Source organism: Protopterus annectens, chromosome 5.part1 (assembly GCF_019279795.1).
Source record: "Protopterus annectens isolate FY-2018-M chromosome 5.part1, PAN1.0, whole genome shotgun sequence".
NCBI classification, from domain to species: Eukaryota; Metazoa; Chordata; order Ceratodontiformes; family Protopteridae; genus Protopterus; species Protopterus annectens.
The window spans coordinates 715302158-715320824 of NC_056736.1; the positions used below are offsets into that span (position 1 = coordinate 715302158).

At 40.8% G+C, this 18667-nt stretch overlaps 1 protein-coding gene across 2 annotated transcripts in view; it reads left to right on the forward strand.

Annotated features, from left to right (window-relative positions):
- The window catches only part of CLNS1A (chloride nucleotide-sensitive channel 1A), a 502722-nt gene that overhangs the window by 216266 nt on the left and 267789 nt on the right, over window positions 1–18667 (forward strand). For both annotated transcript variants that reach the window (XM_044073345.1, XM_044073344.1), the window contains exon 4: window positions 15992–16099. In XM_044073345.1, coding sequence (XP_043929280.1) covers window positions 15992–16099 — 108 coding nt within the window. The remainder of the gene's footprint in view (window positions 1–15991; window positions 16100–18667) is intronic.

The window sequence follows — 18667 nt, forward strand, 5'->3', positions numbered from 1 at the left end:
AAACTACTGTTCAATCTCAGCCTTACTACAGGATATGTGCCCAAAGAGTGGCGTACAGCAGCAGTGGTCCCTCTCTATAAAGGTGGTGCCTTAACGAATCCTGGAAACTATCACCCCAATACGCCTGACTAGCTTGGTCTGCAAAGCTATGGAAAGGATCATCATGGACCTCATAAATAAAGATATTGGGGTCCTACAGACACTGGATCCTACCGAGTTCGGCTTTAAGGGCAGATCCTGCCTCTTAAACCTGGTTGATTTCTTTGAAACAGTCACCAAGGCCATTGACGAGGGGAAGGTGGTACACACAGCGTACTTGGACCTTGCAAAAGCCTTCGATAAAATACCCACTCGGGCATTGTAGATGAGCTCACCAGCTTAAATATAAACCCCTATGTCACTAGATGGATTGCAAACTGGCTCAAGGACAGAACGCACATGGTTAGAATTGCCGGAGCCATGTCAGACTCCAAACCAGTTACAAGTGGTGTCCCACAAGGCTCAGTCCTGGGACCTCTCTTGTTCGGTATATATTTCTGAGGTACAGGCCAACACGGAAGGACTGTGGCTGACCAAGTTTGCAGATGACTGCAAACTGGGCGCCATAATCGACTCTCCAGCTGACACAAGCATCCTCCAAAAGGGCCTCATAGAAACAGACAACTGGTGCCAGAATCATGGCCTCAAGCTGAATGCCAAAAAGTGTATAATCATCCCCTTTGGCAAAAACAGTGCCCACAAATTACCACATAGGTGGTAATCCATTAAGTACAGAAGAAGTAATTAGGGACCTGGGGACCCAAGTTGATAGCAATTTCTCATTTGACAACCACGTGGCCAAAGTGGTTAGAAAAACATTTTATATAGCCCACCTAATCATGAAGGGATTCACATCTAGATCAGGGGAGGTCATCGTGCCTCTTTACTCATCCCTCATCAGGCCCATAATTGAGTACAGTGCCCCTTTTGGGATGTAACTTACCAGACACCTGCAGCAGCTGGAAAGACCGCAGAAGTACCTCACCAAGAGGATCAAAGGGCTCAAACAGATGCCATATGCTGCCCGGTTAAAGAAACTCCAGCTCTACTCAGTGGCATACCGCCTGTTCAGAGGCGATCTGTGCCTGACATATAAAGCCATGTCCAACCCGAAATTAATGGACATACTGCACCTCAGAAAATCCAAATCCCATCGTGCTACGCGCTCGAGAGACTTGAACCTCAGTACTGAAATAAATAGGACATGCTGGAGGGACGGATTCATAACAGAGAAGGCTCCCTTCACTCTGGAATAAAGTCCCAGTCCAGGTTAGGCAGAGTCCCTCATTGACTCTCTTCAAGAGGAATCTTGATGAGTGGATGGGAGATCTTAGGTTTACCCCGGGTATCACTTCTGTGTCACTGTTAGAGGCACAGTATACTAACCTCGAAAAAGCGTACGCAGAGGACTAAGCAGTGAGGGGCTCCCACTTCCAAATGGGGCAGTAGACTCCCCCCTATGGTAAGCTCTCTCATTTTTTTAACTTTAAAACTTGCAAGCACTTCTCAACTGACTGCTCCTTTAGTTGGAAAGGTTGCTCTCCAAGCAAAAAAAAATGGGAACTCATTACCGAGGACAAATGGGTTTTAAATATAGTTTCCCAAGGATATAGATTTCACTTCCACATTACCAGCTCCAAACAGTTGGCCAGATCTACCCCCAAATCAGTGGGCAGGGGCACAAAAGCAAGTACTGTCTCTCTTAAGATTGAAGGCTATTCAGACTGTACCAGAAGAGGAAAAGGGACAAGGTTTCTGTTAGACTTTTCTTGGTACCCAGAAAATACAACTCTTGGTGTCCTATCCTGGACCTTTCTATCCTAAACACCTTTTTGGTGATTCCCAAGTTCAAGATTCTAACTCACCAGTTGCTTCCCATGCTAGGCAAGCATGCCTGGTTGGCAACATTGGATTTAGAGAGCCTACCTGCACATCCCAATCGGGGAATCTTGAAGAAGATACTCACGCTGTAAAGCAGGCTGCATGCATTATCAGTTCTCTACACTCCCCTTTGTGAATACTCTGGGTGCAGTATATAAGCCTAAGTGCCTAGCTCCAGTCATTGCATTTTGCAGGTAAAGAAATATTCAAATATACCCATACCTGGATGATTGTCTAATTCAGGCAGAAAGCCAGGACATAGTTTTGAATCTGGCTATTGTGCACTTTTACAAAAAGTGCTAACTTGTCTGGGGTACACCATAAACAAAAGTAAATCATATCTGGTACCTTGTTAGCAAATTATATTCTTGGGAGTAAGCTTGAACACAACTTCCCAGATGGCTTTCCTCACGCCAGAAAAACAAATTCATTTGACAACCTACTTCAAACTAATGACCACAAAAACCCTGCTGTCTGCAAGGCAAATACTGCAAGCCTTGGGTTTCATGGCCTCCTGCATTCTACTAATTCCATGTGCAAAACTGCATCTGAGGCATCTACAATGGTGTCAACATTCTCAGGATCTAGAAGCAATGTTTTGTTGTGTCTTTCTGCTTTTCCAGGTTAGGGGTCGCCACAGCGGAACTCCAGTCCGCTAATGATTGGTAGTGGATTTTTACGTACCGGGTTACCAGTCCTGATGCACAACCTTCAACAAAGGCACGCCCCATTCACGTATGCCTCCTCACAGAAGAAGCTCTAGCTGAGAATCGAACGGGACAATGTCTTGCTAGGAGGCGACAACGCTACCGCAGCACCAACGCAGTCTAATGGATCTAGAAACAATGATTCCTATAATTTCTTGCCTACAGTTAGAGTTCCTTTGCTGGGCAGAGGCCTGCCACCAAAACAAAGGTCTACCATTCAATCTACCCCTGCTGCCCAATCCCCAACAGATGCATCAGACTATGCATGGGGGGCTCACCTAACAGGGAACTGCATTCAGGGCAAATGGAACCAAAGTCAAATGCACCTGCATATCAATCAAAAAGAAATGCTAGCTGTACAGAATGCTCTGACAGCCTTCAAGGACCACATTCTTCCAGGACAATTAATTGTAAAGACGGACAACACCATTGTTATGTGGTACATAAACAAGCAGGGGGGTACCTATTCATACCCCTGCTGCATACTAGCCATGGCTCTGTTGAACACAGCCTTGAGCTACCAAGTGCATCTACAGGCTCAATTCCTTCCCGGAAAACTAAATACATTGGCAGACTAAGCAGAAATCTAATGGACCCACACGAGTGGAAACTGGAACCAAAGCCTTTCAATATGTTGATAAACAAATGGGGGAGCCTAGATATAGACCTGTTTGCCTCCCCCCAGAACTACCAATTGGACACATTTTGCCCAAGGACTCCTCATAAGCTTGGAAAGTGGGTGCTCTGTCCCTCAGCTGGAAAAATCTATCCATCTATGCCTTTCCAAAGTACTACTAAAGATCTAACAGGACAAACCAAGGACGATACTGGTTGCACCAGATTCGCCACGCCAACCCTGAACTTTGCAGCCTGGCTAATTACCTAATCTCTGTTTCCATCCCTGAGTAAACAAGTGTTTGGGTTTCATTTTGGAGGCAAGGAGGCCTAGTACTAAAAAATCTTATGCTGAAAAATGGAAAAGATTCTGTGCCTGGAGCCAAACTCCAAGGGATGGACACAGCTGCGCCCAATTTACCTTCGATTCTTCGATATTTAACTGAGATGCTTCACAAGGGCCTTTCCTTTTCCTCCAAAATTCATGTTTCAGCCATTTCAGCTCATTACAGCACAGAACCATCCCTCTTCTCAATCACTGCTCAAGCAGTTCCTCAGAGTGGCCAAAACCTTGGCCACCTAGGAGAGCCCCCACTCCAGCCTGGGACCTTAAGTTTGTATTGGAAAAACTCACTTCCTTTTGAGCCAGCTGCAAGTGCAGAGTTAAAATTCCTTCTTGAAAAACAGCCTTCCTTTTAGCAATCACTTCAGCAAGAAGGGTATCTGAATTACAGGCCTTTATGGCAGTGGAGCCGTTCATCATCTTTCATGCGGTCAGGGTGTCCCTCAGGACCAATCCTTCCTTCATGCCCAAGGTAGTATCCAGTGTGGCTCTTAATCAGTCCATTCATTTGCCAACCTTCTTTTCTAATACACAGAACAAAGGGGAACTGATACTGCACTCTTTAGATGTGCACAGACAACTTGGATTTTACTTGTACAGGACTAAACCTCAAAGGAAATCAACTGCTTGTGGCATTTGCTGCAGGGGCAGAGGGGAAGGCTATTTCAAAGCAAACCATTTCTAAATGGATAGACCATTGCGTTCATTTCTGCTATAAGCGCCATGGAAAACCCCATCCCACAGGGGATTAGACCACATTCAACCAGGGCTGCATCTACCTCTACAGCCTTCCTCAGAAGTGTCCCTGCCAGGGACATCCTAGAAGCTGCTATCTGGAGTTCTGTACATACTTTCACCAAGCATTACCATTTGCCAATTTCCTCTGAATCCAGAGCTGGCTTTGCCACTGCAGTCTTGCAGGGCCTTATAGCTGGTCCTAATGCTGTCTAAAGTCCTCCTCCCATCCTTAGCTTTGGGAATCTACCCAAATGTGATGACTGCAACAGTGAAACATGGAGAACATAGTACAGTTGTGTACACTTACCATAAATGTAGATGTTAGTGTATTCACTGTTGCAGTCCTGGTTACCCTCCCTCCAGCCCTCTGACTTCTTTTGGCTATACTTCTAGTCTCCTTTACCATGCTTAAAAGCTTTTTTGGTGTATTTGCTTTTTTGTTGGCGGTATAACCTTATAAATAATGTATATATTTAATTGCTTCCCATTGGGGGGGGCACCTGACATCTGGGGCAAGAAAAACTGATGTAATGGCGTCAGCTGCATGCTTTATACCCCTGTGACTGCCTGACGTCACGGAAGATGACAGCATCCGACGCAGGACCCAAGACTTTAATAATCAGGCCGACTGAGGGCTACTGCAAAGAGAACCCAAATGTGATGACTGCAACAGTTTTTTATTGTAAGTGTACACAACTGTACTTTTCTAAACCTCACTTTATTTTCTGACATTTAAATTCCCAGGTCTGATATTAGTAGAGCTGTTTAACTTTTGGAGATATAAAGAGATCAAGGAGGATGGGATCCCTGGCTTTCCAAAATGGCTACACACCGATCAACAGCTTAATGTCAGCTCTCCCAGTGTGAAAAAAAATTGAGACAAGGGCTGGAAACTTACTTTTAGTAAATTCAGTTACTGGGTGTTAAACCCACTGCCTGGATGTCAGCAGTGAAGGAACTGAGAGCCTGAAAGAATATAAAATAGAAAAGGTGGAGAAAACATAGACTAGGAAGAATCTTCCAGCTGTTCAGCAAAAAGCAATTCAAGCTCCAGATTTTTTGCAAGACATGCCTTCTAGTAATCTAGAGGATAAAGCAAGTTTGTGTTGCTCAGACCTACTTAAATGAAACATTGAAGGAGTATATCAACTGAAATAAAAGCTGGAAAAATAAGAATCTTTAAACATATTTTCAGATGAGCTGATTCTTCTTTCGGCTTTTCCCAGTTAGGTGTTGCCACAGCAGATCATCTGTCCGCTCATGATTGGCAGTAGAGTTTTACTGTGCAGAGTTCCCAGCCCGGTGCCCAACCCTCCACTGAAGGCACCCACACTCTCACCTAGGGCCAATTTTAGAGTGTCCTGTCCACCTTCAGTATATCTTTGGGATGTGGGAGGAAACCGGAGCACCCAGAGGAAGCCCACGCGACCACAGGGAGGACATGCAGACTCACAGAAGGCACCTTAGCCGAGGATTGAACCAGAGAACCTCTTGCTGTGACGCGACAACGCTAACCCCTGCACCACCGTGGCTACCTTGTCTGAAGCTTCTCTAGCTGATGAAAACAAATGGAGCTGATAAAGCTGCAAAAATCAGAGGTTGAAATGAAGAAAAGGCTGGATAAATGAGACTTTACGAGGAGATGGTTAAAAAAAATGGTTGAATTAGTGAACCAAGGAACATCTGAGATTTTCTGCTGTACCAGAGAAACTCGAATGAACAGACTAATAATTTTGTGAAGATGCAAATGTGCAACTGGACTTGATAGGGCACACTGTGTATTCCAAGTATAGCCACGAGAATGCAGCCAAGACCTGCATTAAAAATGCAAACATAGCAGAAAAAGTTGATCCTGACAAAACTGTCAAAAGAGCAAAGCAAAAGTTAGACAGATGGCAAGTGTTTGGTGAAGATGATTATTCACTGTACACCAGGGGGAAGAGAAATGTTTTCCAGCAATTGGGGATTGTTGAGACAGAGTTGTGACATTCAAGCTGCTGTATCCATCTGTGTTTAGAATATTTCTTCCTGGAAGATGAAAGAAATTTTTTTATGCAAAACAGACTAAGGAGGAATAACAAACGTTTTTTCCAAAAAGTGAATCAAGTAGAAACAAACTCTGCTTTTCTTCTGATAATAAAGGACAGGAACAGACTTTGCCAGTGAAACTTTCCACTCTTCCAAAGAAAATGATTGAGGCAGAGAGGCACAGGAATTGAGAAGAATTTGGGAGTACCTTGGAAATGAACTGGAATTGAGTTGGGTGTAATGGAGATGAACAGGCAATAATGAGCATGAAGACTACCAGCAACACAGAAATTACTGATTGAAATGTGAGACTGCAAAGCATCATTTGCATCTGGAATGTGATTGCCTAAGAAAGTGGACTTTCATTGACTGCTAATTTTTGGGGAACTGAAAAGAATTTCCCTCACTTCATGTCTCTGTTTAGAAGGAAAAATTCTGTTCTCAGTATTTGAGAGAACTTTCATATAAAGTGCAGTGTTTTATATTAAAGCATTTTTAGTATCGTTATCACATATAAGAACTAAAATAAACAAATGTCTCTTCCTTTTTTTAGTGTTGAGAAATGTAGGCATTACAATGCAAAAAGAGGAAAAAGACTAGACAAGCATTTTTATAGGCTGTAATTTTGGGTTGTTGAAGTGGGGTGCATGGTGCAAATGTACACAGATCATAATATATGTAGAGTGATGTGTGTTCTCATACTTTTGTATAGGTGAATGTCTGGATTAAGACGCTTGGTTTAATCTAATATGTTTTAAGTTGAAACAAATGAAATTAGTATAATGAAAATTTTTTCTTTAACAATAAATGTTTCAGCTTGTCTTTAGAAGCATGCAGCTGAGGGTTACTTTTTTCTCTTGTGTTTCTCTGGAGACAATTTGAAAATAGGCCAATAAGAAGCCAGTACATTCATTTCTGCAGTGCTAAAATTTAATGTTTTCTGAAAGTATGCAAGTTTTTCACAGCTAGGAGGGGAATAAATGTAAAGGAACAGACACTAATTTAAGTAGAGGCACAGTCAGCAGCATGTAGTGTGCATAACTTCAATTTTTAGGTTAATTAAGGCATGTGTAACTGTCTGTTTAGGACAGTTCCTATTGAGAGGGTTAACTTCATTATTTGAAAATGTGTATAGTTTTGTGGGTTTGTATTTTAACAGTTCTGGGGTGATTTTATTTGAGGGTTTTCATTAAAACAGTCTTTCAAAATGAGCCCTAGTTTCCACTGTTAAGGAAAAAAACTGTATAAAGGACAATTATACCAAAGATTACCGGATGCATTTATCACAAAAGCTGGAAAGACATTTAAAAAAGCTTTCATTTATAATAGGTGAGAATAATGAGCTGTAATAAGTGACACCTTCCATATCATCCTGGAATGTGAATGGGCTCACAGGTATAGACAAGAAGGAAGACTATTTTAAGAAATGTAGAGTGTAAATAGTGCTGCAGGAGATGCATTTGGAAAGAACTGAGCATGTGCATTTGATAAAGGATTTCAAGATGAGTTTTTCAGCTGAAATTCAGGGGCAGAGGAACTGAGGAGTATTTATTGCTAGTGGAGTTCCAATAGTACTAGGTGTGTGTGGGGGTAAACAGATTTGTTGTAGTAAGGGGCTTCTGGCAAGAAATGAGGATTACTCTGGCATGTATTTGTTTTTCACCTTAGACTGCTATTTTGGAGTTTAAAATGTTTTTGTGAGAAGTGCTAAGCTTTCAGTATGGAATATTACTTCTAGGTGGTGACTGGAATTCGGTTTACAACAAAGAATAAATCTGTGGAACCTAGAAGGGAAAGTATAACAAGAGGGTAGATTGTGAAGAAACTTTATGAAAGTATTCCTTGTGGAAGATATTAATTCGGTAGTAGGCACTTGGGACGAATTTACATTGTTCCCCAAGGTAAAATAATTGGGCTACACTAGACGGAAATTAAAATTCACAGGAACAGGTGCTTTTAATTGAGAACTTAGACATGCATGCATTTCAGGTCATGCACCAAAAATTACAAAGATAAAAATCCAGGGTAATGTAATAAAGATGAGACACTGGCTTTTCCCCACACCTGTTAGATTATTTTAAGGATGGGTAGTGGAAATTTGGGAATTATGGAAGATGGAATTTAATCTTGAACTTGGAGCTAGTAAGCAGGAGTAAAGTAAAAGTGTGTGTGTGGGGGTAGGACTGGGGGCCAACGTGTTTAAGGTGTTTATCTCGCATGTACAATCTAAATGGTTTGGTTTTTGCCTTTGAAGGGAAATTGACTAGGCTTAAAATGGCCTGCAAGGGGTATATCTAGCCTACTACTTGCCTATGAAACTGGAGTTTACAAATAAGGTAGAATAGAAATAGAGATGTAGTTAAAAAGCAAGAAGAGTTTTATAAAGTGGAACTTAAAGTATTACAGAATAAGGTCAGTCTCACAGAACAAGAAGAGGTGCAATTGCAGAGTGCTAAACAGTAAATGAGGGATAAGAATAATGTACATGAGTTTAGAAAGACTGTTGCGCAATACAATTTGGGCAGCAGAAAGTAGAAAGAGTAGTTGCCAAAATTAGGAGCCTATAACCAGAGATTCTGTAGAGGTATTGGAGATGCTTTGGAAATATTGTCAAAATTTCTATAAGTAGAGGAGTAGGGAATTAAAGAAAATGGAAATATTTACGGAAGACTTAAATATGCCATGGTTAGAGGGATATGCCATGGTTAGAGGGAGATCAGACTCAACAATTAAATGGTCAAGATAGGAGGAGATGAGATAAAAAAAAATGGTGAAATATGTAACCATTCTGCAGGAAAGTCTCCAGGAATAGATGGTGTTCCTGTGGGAATTCGGAAGCTAGAAGGGAAGAAAGTGATGATAAAGAAAACCTTCCAGATTTTTTTCAACACTGCTTTAAAAGGAGGTTCTTGGGGAAAAAGCTTTGGTGGCTGTAATACCTGAAGACTGTAAAGAACCGTCATGTAGGCCCATTTCAGTTTTAAACCATGATTATAAATGGTTTGTCAGTACTGGCTAAAATAATGAACAGGTGTTGCCAAAATTGACCTGCATCAGTGTGGTTTTATGGAGGGGAGGCAAACATTTGACAACATTGCTAGAACAGTGATGATCTGGAACAAAGCAGAATCTAAAAAATTCCACTGTTTTGTGGGTCTTGATGCAGAAAAGGCATTTGACAGAGTAAGGTGGAATTTTCAGTAGAGTAACAGAAGCATTTGCATTTCCTTATACATTAATGTTAATTAGGAGGATATATGAGGGATTGGAGGCAAAAATCTAAGTAGAAGGGCTCCACTCTGATAAGTTGTCTCTGAACAAGGGAACCAGGGTGTGGTATCATTTACTCTCTATTTGTATTATGTTTAGAACCATTGGCAAAGAAAATAAGGGACTCAGAAATTCAGGGATGTAATTGATATGGTATTCAAGGAAACTTGGCTTTATTGGCAGAAATTTTGTACGTGATAAAACCAGAAAAGGACATCTCAGTGTTGTGCGAGTCATTTCTGTTTTTTTTTTGAGAGGTAAAATTAAAGAAAATTAAAGGCTATAGCTGTAGTAAACTGTATACCCACCCATGGGGTAGTTCAGCAATAAAGCATATTTTTGGGGACATGATGAAATGGAGTACTGGAAGTATAGTTTAAAAAGGACACTGTCATGGCAGCTAAGGATATGGGGGAAGAGACTAAACAAAAGATAATACAAAAAAAGGAGAAACCAGAAGTTCCTGCCTGTGGATGTGGATAGCAAGATACAAGCAGTAAAACGTTTTAGTCACTTTAGTTTCATACACAGGTCAGGCTTATTTTTATCAACCAGAGATGATGTGGTTAGCAATTAAAAGTTGAAGGATTTTATCTGGAAGGGGATGAGGGCAAAAGTCAAGGAGGATAAAGTTATTTCTCCACATAGAACAAGGAGGATATTTGAGGGCTACACTTCTTTTATTTATGTAAAAGAGCCTTAAATCAAAAGTGGAAAGGGATGGTGAAGCAGGTGTAATTCAAGAAATATGGAGAGAGTAAGATTTTGGATGCGGATCTTTTTTTTTTTTAGTACCTTTTATTGAATTATCAGTTATTACATAGACATGTTTACATTTATATAAAAGCAATCAAATTGTGTTAAGTTCACATTTACAAACATTATACTTCACATATATTGTTACATATCATAACCTAAGCAGCATTACATACATTTAATTCCTGTCCTTTTTTTTTTTAAACAAGAAGCATCTTTATTTAAACCATCACTTACAGCATAGGCAATCTACACGACACAATCCTAGCTGCAAGCATTTTACATCACAAACTATAGTGGCACACACTCGGTTGCAATTATACATCACTTATCTACCCAGTCATTTTCATTCAAACTTTACATAGCTCATTTAACTCCTGCCTCCTTTTAAACTTTATTCCTCCCCTGTATTGTTCCCACAATTACAATTTTTTTCTGTGTAGCTTGTTCCTGCCGTTTTCTAAAGATCTCCATTCCAGTTGTTTTATCTCTTACTAGATTCACTACTTCTAGTATAGCTGGTTTAGATTTTGATTTCCATTTTCTAGTAATGGGTCAATGGCTTTTTATTTTTTTTTTTTGGCAGCCACCATAATTAGACACAGCAAGGCCTTACCATGTCTAGACACTTTGATTCTGTATCATAGCTCAGAACAGTCATTTCCCTCATCACACCAGTCTGCCAACCCAGCATCTTCAACAGTGCATCCTGCAGGGAATCCTTAGTCTGCAAACTCGTCACACTCCCAGAAAATGTTCCCAATCACTTCTTTCTTCCCTGTCATACCTCCAACATTTGGTGTCTACCTCAGGAAAAATTCTCTGGAATCTACTTTGGGTATAAAAATACCTATGTAAACATTTCTAAACAAAAATCCTAAATTTTCTAGATTTTGTTGCATATTTGGGAGACCTACATATATCTTCCCTTTGTTTCTTTGTGAATTGCTTATCCATTCTCTCTTCCCAATCCTTTCGAACTTCCGATATGATTCTTATAGTTATCATGCAATATTTTATATGTTGTACTAATTATTCCTTTGTTAATGGCAGCTTCTGTTCTAGAGTCTACTAAAAATTCTACCAGTACTGGTCTTTCATTTAGGACCACCCTATTTCTTTCTTTTTGTCTTCCCTCTCAAGGACTGATATCAGAGTATAAGCAATCTAAACTGCAGTCCATATAAATTCTTAGAACTGCAGTCCATATAAATTCTTAGAACTGCAGTCCATATAAATTCTTAGAACTGCAGTCCATATAAATTCTTAGAACCGCAGTCCATATAAATTCTTAGAACCGCAGTCCATATAAATTCTTAGAACCGCAGTCCATATAAATTCTTAGCGTCTTCCCATTCTATCATATTTCCCTTTCTAGTTATTTGTTCCCAGTACCTTGGTCAGTTTGCCAGTTTTCTCCAGTAAATTCTGGGCCTTTGCTTATTGTCTGTATCTGTAGTTGCTGCCACCCCTATTGGCAGAATCTCCTTTCTCCATTCCCGTGTTGGCTTGGCGCTTAGGATACTTTCTGCTACTTTGTGGATATAATATTCTTTACCCTTAAAGGCCTTCCTCCAAAATCCCAATCTCTCCTTGTTTCTTGAACTTTCCCCCAGTTTCATAATCATCCCTTTCCACTTTGAATTATGTTTTTCTGCTTGTAATATGTATAGGAGCCTTAGCTGCGTAGCCTTGAAATATTCCTTCAAATCTGGTAATCCCAGTCTGCCCTGTTCTAATGGGCGAATCATCTTATCCCACTTGACTGTTGCTGTCTTCCCCTCCCAGATAGTCCTTCAGCTGTTTATTAATTGCTCTCCACAACATCTCCTCGGGTTGATAAAAATATGCTTGACCTGTGTATAAAACTTTTTGTCTTTTCGGCTTTTCCTGGTTAGGGGTCGCCACAGCGGAACTCCGGTCCGCTAATGATTGGCAGATTTTTTATGGTGCTGAGTTGCCTGCTCGATGCCCAACCTTCAGCGAAGGCACGCCCATTCACGCATGTCTTGGAGGCCACTCGACTGTGGGGAGGACATGCAGACTCCACACAGAAGGCACTCCAGCCGTGAATCGAACAGGAGAACCTCTTGCTGTGAGGCAGCAACACTACCGCTGTACCCCCACGGCTGAGACTAAAAACATTTTTAACTCTTATCTTGCTTATCTTTCTATCCATATTCATATAACAAAACGTCCATTTTTCTCAGTTTTTGTATCTTTTCTTTAGTCTCTTCCCGCATATCCTTAGCTGCTACACCAGAATCATATTTTTAATCCATACTGCTAAATACTTCATTTTGTCTTGTCCCTATAAATTTGGATATTGTTGAACCATTTCATAGGTGGGTGCATAATTTTCTATTACCTTTGTTTTCGCTTCATTAATTGTTAAGCAGTCTGTGTTCCACAACACAATAATGTCCCTTTGAATGCAGGTCCTTAAGGAGAATAGCAGTCATACAGAATATTATATTCATAAATTAGCAGAAAGTATACCGACAACTAAGCCATCATGGGAATGGAGAAAGGAGATTCTGACGGTAGGGATGACTGCAATTATGGGTACTGAGAAATAGGCTAGGAGAGCTGGAATTTACTGGACCTAGCAAAGGAGTCAAGGTATTGGAAACTAATTAGAGGGGGAAAGATAATAGAATGAGAAGAGGCCAAGAAGATATTTGGGCTCCAGACTAGATTGCCTTCCTATTGGGTATTGATATCAGAATGTAGGCTAAGAGAAAAGGATAGGGGAATCCTAAATCAAAGACTTGCACTGATTGATTTTTTAATCGAATCTAGAGCAGTTGCTGCTGTTAAAATAGGGATAATTAGTGGGGCATATAAAATATTGCATGATAAGGAATCTGAGGAGGTCAGAAAAGATTGGGAAGAGATAAGATGCACAATTCGCAAAGAAACAATGAGAAGCCACATGTATGCCTCCCAAATATACAACAGAATCTAGAAGATTTAGGATTTTTGCCTGGGTGTTTGAAGTCTGCTTGGAGTATAAAAAGCCTCTATGCAAAGATTCTCCTCCAAGCATATGTTTTTGGAGTGTAGCGAGTTGGCAGACTTTAAAAATTCCCTACATTGTATCCTGTCATGAGTACTGAGCAAGCAAATGAATATAACCATGGAAAAGATTTTTTTTAGCTGGGATACAGGATCTGAATTGCCTAGATGTAGCAAGACCTTGTTGAGCTTAATTGTGGTGGCTGTCAAAAATGCAATTACTAGAAAATGGAGATCAGGCTGAATCAACCATACTTGAAGTAGTGAGTATGGCAACATAGGTAAAAGGACAGGAAGCAGGGCCTTTAGAAAAGGGTAGGAGTAAACTACATAGAGAAAAATGGAAACAGTGGAAGTGGTGCTTGCAGAAAAATGTTTTGGATGAGGAATGAGGTTTGACGAGGCAAGAGTTGAACAATTTTTATGTAATGTTGGATTGATCATATTGTATAGAACAGTATGCAGTGTATTTGTGAATGTGAACGTGTTGATATGGATTGATTACTTTTATATAAATGTCTGCGTCACAAGTGTTAATTCAATAAAAGAGTTAAGGAAAGCCAAGCCATATATTTTTTTAATGTTGCAGAAAGCAAGACATGGAAAACAAAGCAAGAAATAAGAAAACCTGTTAATAAGATGGTACTTGAAGCCTTTTCCGGTAAAGCAGGGACTTTAGGCTGACAGCCTTCCTTATGAACTTTTGGGGCCTTTGCCAGCTGCTTCATGTCTGGTAGGATGCAAGTCAGTGGGGGAGTTGTACTCAAGAATTTGTCTAATTAGAGCTGCACAAAGAGTAATGATAACTTCTTTTGACCTGGATGACATTTTTGTAGATGTTAGTTGTGGTGATTGGGAGATGCCTTCTAGTGGTTCTTTTTGCCAATTTAAGTGTCTTGGGAACTTTTTCCTATTCCCATCACAGTCCCTCCAAGTCCGTAGTTGAACACAGGTCTTCTGAAGCAAAGTCGGAGCTTTTATTGGTCTTTAGTCTGCATGTCCTCCCCGCGGTTGAGTGGCGTTCGAAAGATTGCGTAGAACGGGCGTGCCTTCGTTGAAGGTTGGGTGTTGAGCTGGCATCACGGCACCATAAAAATCTACTGCCAATCATTAACGGACCGGAGTTCTGCTGTGGCGACCCCTAACTGGGGAAAAAGCCGAAAGAAGAACATCATGGGGGGAATTAAATTTTGTCATTTTTTTATTTCTACCCTGTATGTTGCCACCCGACTCCCCCTTCATATGACCCATACAGCCCATTTGGTATTCTGCCACAGGAACGAACATATGCCCCACCCCAAAGAGTTGAGTTGGCAAAGCCACACACACACACACACACACACACACACACACACACACACACACACACACACACACACACACACACACACACACACCACAAACATCACACACACAAGTCCAATGGGCTCCTGAGCTGCTATTCAAACTCTGTTTAGCTGCATCCTAGTTGGAATTCTGTCCCTTACAGCATAGGTGCCTTTTGGCTTCATTTTATGCATTTATGTGATATAGAGGGGTTCCCCTGTGTTTTGTAATGTAAAATTTTAGCACTGTGAAGTAAGTAGTTGATTGTTATGGCAGGGTTAAGGTCAGAACTTGTTTAAGTTGTACAGACCGCTTGCTTAAATTGTATTGCACGTGTTTAAATAGCAGATGGTATGCTGGATCTTGTTGATGTGTTTTTGTTTGCATTATTGCTTACCTTGTCTGTGTATATTTACTTTCCCTCCTCATGCCTACCAACAAGGTGATAGCATGACAATCCTCTAGATTGGCCTTAAAGATATTCCAACTTTTTTTGGCCATAACCACTCCTAGCAGCTAATACATGTGCTCTAGGATGTTCCTGCACATGACGGTTACCATAAAAACATGTCTTGGCATAGTTAAATACTACATGCAGTATGTCTCGTCTTGTCTGTCTACATATGAGATGCTGGCACTGCAACCTGAAAGACTGTCACACTCAGAGTGCCCTCCCTCACTTGTACACTACCCTGACACATTTTCATTTTTGTTTTACAGTGTGTACGTGAAAAAGTGAATATTTGGGTTGGGTTACAGTTTGTCAGTGTTTGTGGTAGACCTTTTTTCCCCAGCAGTCTTTCCTATACTGTCTGCAGTTTGTATAACTAGACTTTCAGCCAGCGAGGTAAATACTTGACACTTTTTTTTTTTTACATGGGGTAGCACCCACCCCCCCAAACATTGTAAAGTTTTAGCTACAAGTTAACTGCAGTCTTGCAACTTCTTGGAAAAAGTAAAACCTCCTGTAAGAGTGAACACGGTGGGTAGTGTAGAAAAAGGCTGTTAAGAAAAAAACATCTGACACTTGAATATAGACTAGTAGTACTGTAATGTCTGTGCGGGTATGCATATATGCATTCACAGATACGCAGACTTTTCTGACCTCTGCTTTAAAAATGTGATAAACAGCCATGTTGGTGGACTAATCAGTTTTAGACATTTTTAATCCATGTTGTAGAAATTTTTTTATTAGGTGCATAAAATAAGTGCCAAGTGTCTCATTTGCAGCTGTGCTGTTTTAATAAGTATATGTATTTTTTCTGTATAGTGCAGCCTTTGTTTTCGGCAATGTGTGATTGTCAAGCCTTGCATCCTGATCCAGATGATGAAGACTCTGAGGAGGATTTTGAGGATGAGTATGATGTCGAAGCTAATGGTGGGTCAAACTACATATTTCTTTGCTGTAAATCTGTCATTTTGTGTTGTAGCCCCTTTACTGAAGCTTTATCTGTAGGCTGATTTTTACCAAGTGGTAGGTGATGTCCCCTGATTGGCTGGTTTGAGCTTCTGCTCCCTGACAAGCCATGTATCAGATGGTCAATACTTCATATCTCTAGTTCTAGATATGACTAAATTAGGGGGTAGTCCAGTGCTTTGCAGAGCTGTTAGTCTTTTCTGTGGAAGGATTAGTGTTATGAGACAAAGTATTTTTAGGTAGATTTCACAAAGTTCAAGGGATAGTTGAGCAGCACAGGGCTGGGGAGATAAGTCTGTGGCCATCCTTTTCAGCATTGTCACTAGTGACACTGCAGAAGAATGTGAAAGAACTTCAGCAAACCAGTATAATTTTATCTAAGCTGGCACACAAGAAGGTATTGAAAGGATTAAACAGCTTTGACATGCTTGGCAACTTAAATACTAAGAAAGACATCTGGGAAGTATAACTACATGAAAAGCATTGCTGACTAAAGTGTAGTAGCATCTGGGCATGGAAGACATCATATCAGATGACTTTCGTGACAGTGGTAATAATATAGATGCACTCAAGAAGTCCAGTCTGTCTGCTGGATTGCTGTTACATAATTATAACTACAGGATTATTATAAAATTGCCTGGTGACAACAGGAATAATTTGTCAAGGGGTGTGGTAGCTTTTGTAGGTTTCCACTACTGCACTGTTGAAAACCACTATTGTGTGTATATGTGGGTCTACTTGAAATTGACTCATCACTTCATTGAATTTAAAAAGTCTTGAGACACCGCCACCAAAGAATTAGTTTACCGAACAGTCAGAACACAGGAATGTCATTCCGGGAAAGCAGTCACTTGGCCACCATGAGGAAAGTTGCCCTTTTCCCCCACTATAATGCGATCTTGGAGTTAGTATATTTAGTAGGGGGGGGGGTTGATATGCTTTGGTGTCTTTATTTGGAACTGGTGATAGTGTCAGCTTTCCCGGAGTGACATTCCGGTGTTCTGTTTGGTAAACTAATTCTTTGGTGGGGTTGTCTCATGATTTTCAAATTCTATAGTGAAGTCCAAGACCCGTATATGTAGTAAATAAGCTGTAGTTATTTAATTTCATAGGCAGTACTTACATTGTGGTCACAAAGGTTTTTAAGAAATGGGATTGTATATTTTATTTACTTTCAGTCATTCTTAGACCTGGTTTAAAAATGACCAGTGATATTGTTTTGGCTTAGTTTGTTTCACAGCCAGGTTATGATGTTCTTCATGTTTCACTGTAGTCTGCTGGCAGGTTGCCCTCAGTCGGCCTGAATTCCAAAGTATTGGTTCTGCATCGGTTGCTGTCTCCTCTTCCATGACATCAGATTGTCAGGGGTATAAAACATGCAGCAGACGCCATTTTCTCCAATCTTTCTTGCCGCGCCCGAAGCAGAAGCATTTAGCAAGTGCCGGTCGACCGACTACTGAAATATTAGAGTTTGAGTTTCAGAACCAAAGTCTTCACTAAAGCTAAGTACCCCATTGGGGAAACTTTTTTCTTGCTTTTTACCGATGTCAGAAAGTTAATAATTGTATTACTTGTGGGAAGCAAATACCTCATAAGGATTTCCATTTATACTATATTCCTTGCCTAGGCTCTGATCACAACGTGCCTGGCTGTCGTTTTGTGCTAGATTTAACCAATGCACTATTAAGCGTCTGTATATTTTTGCATCAAAGTATTTTGGAAACAGATTTAACTACCCAGAAATGTCGTCTGATAGCAATCCAACTACCGGAGTACATAAAAAAAAAAAAAAACGCAAAGAAAAGGACAGAGAAAGGCAGTCTAGATCCAAAACCGACTACGAAGCTTCTCCTAAGCCAGTTGCCGGTACGCTGGTACTCAGTGAGGTGCTTTCGCAGCCCCTGATACCCGCTACCTTAGTTGCAGGCCTCCACCGACACCCATGTGGAGTCCGGCATGCAGCAAGATACTCAAGGTGTTAGACCACCGGATGTATCTCCCTCGGATGGGTCCGGAGCCGCTGAGCAGGCACCGGTTTCTGAGGATGTATTCAGACCTCAACATTTGTGTGTTAAACTGACGACAGCTGCAAAACCAAAGACAACAGCAACTTCTAAAACTAAAAAACAGACGCATGAGCCACGTGCACAGGACTCTGTGCCTAAAAAAACAAATTATCAAAATGGCTGAAGGCCTTTATTACCTTGATCAGGGGTACCCATCCCCCTCCTGATAAGAGGCCTAGGCAAGACACTGATTATGAATCTTCAGATCAAGTTTCTATTTCTTCTGATTCCTCTTCTGATCTGGAATTATCTGTACCTCCCTATGAGGATTCTGATGCTGAGGAGCCCATTCCATCTGCATCTCCTGCTGAGGATTATTCATTTGGAGAAACCTTGCATACTTTGAGGGAGCATTTTCACTGGGAGAGTCAAGACTTCTCAGAATCAAGATGCTCAGGGATTTCCTCCTCCTCCCTCAGCACAGGCCTTTAGCCATTTTAGACATTGTGGATGATGTGTTCCA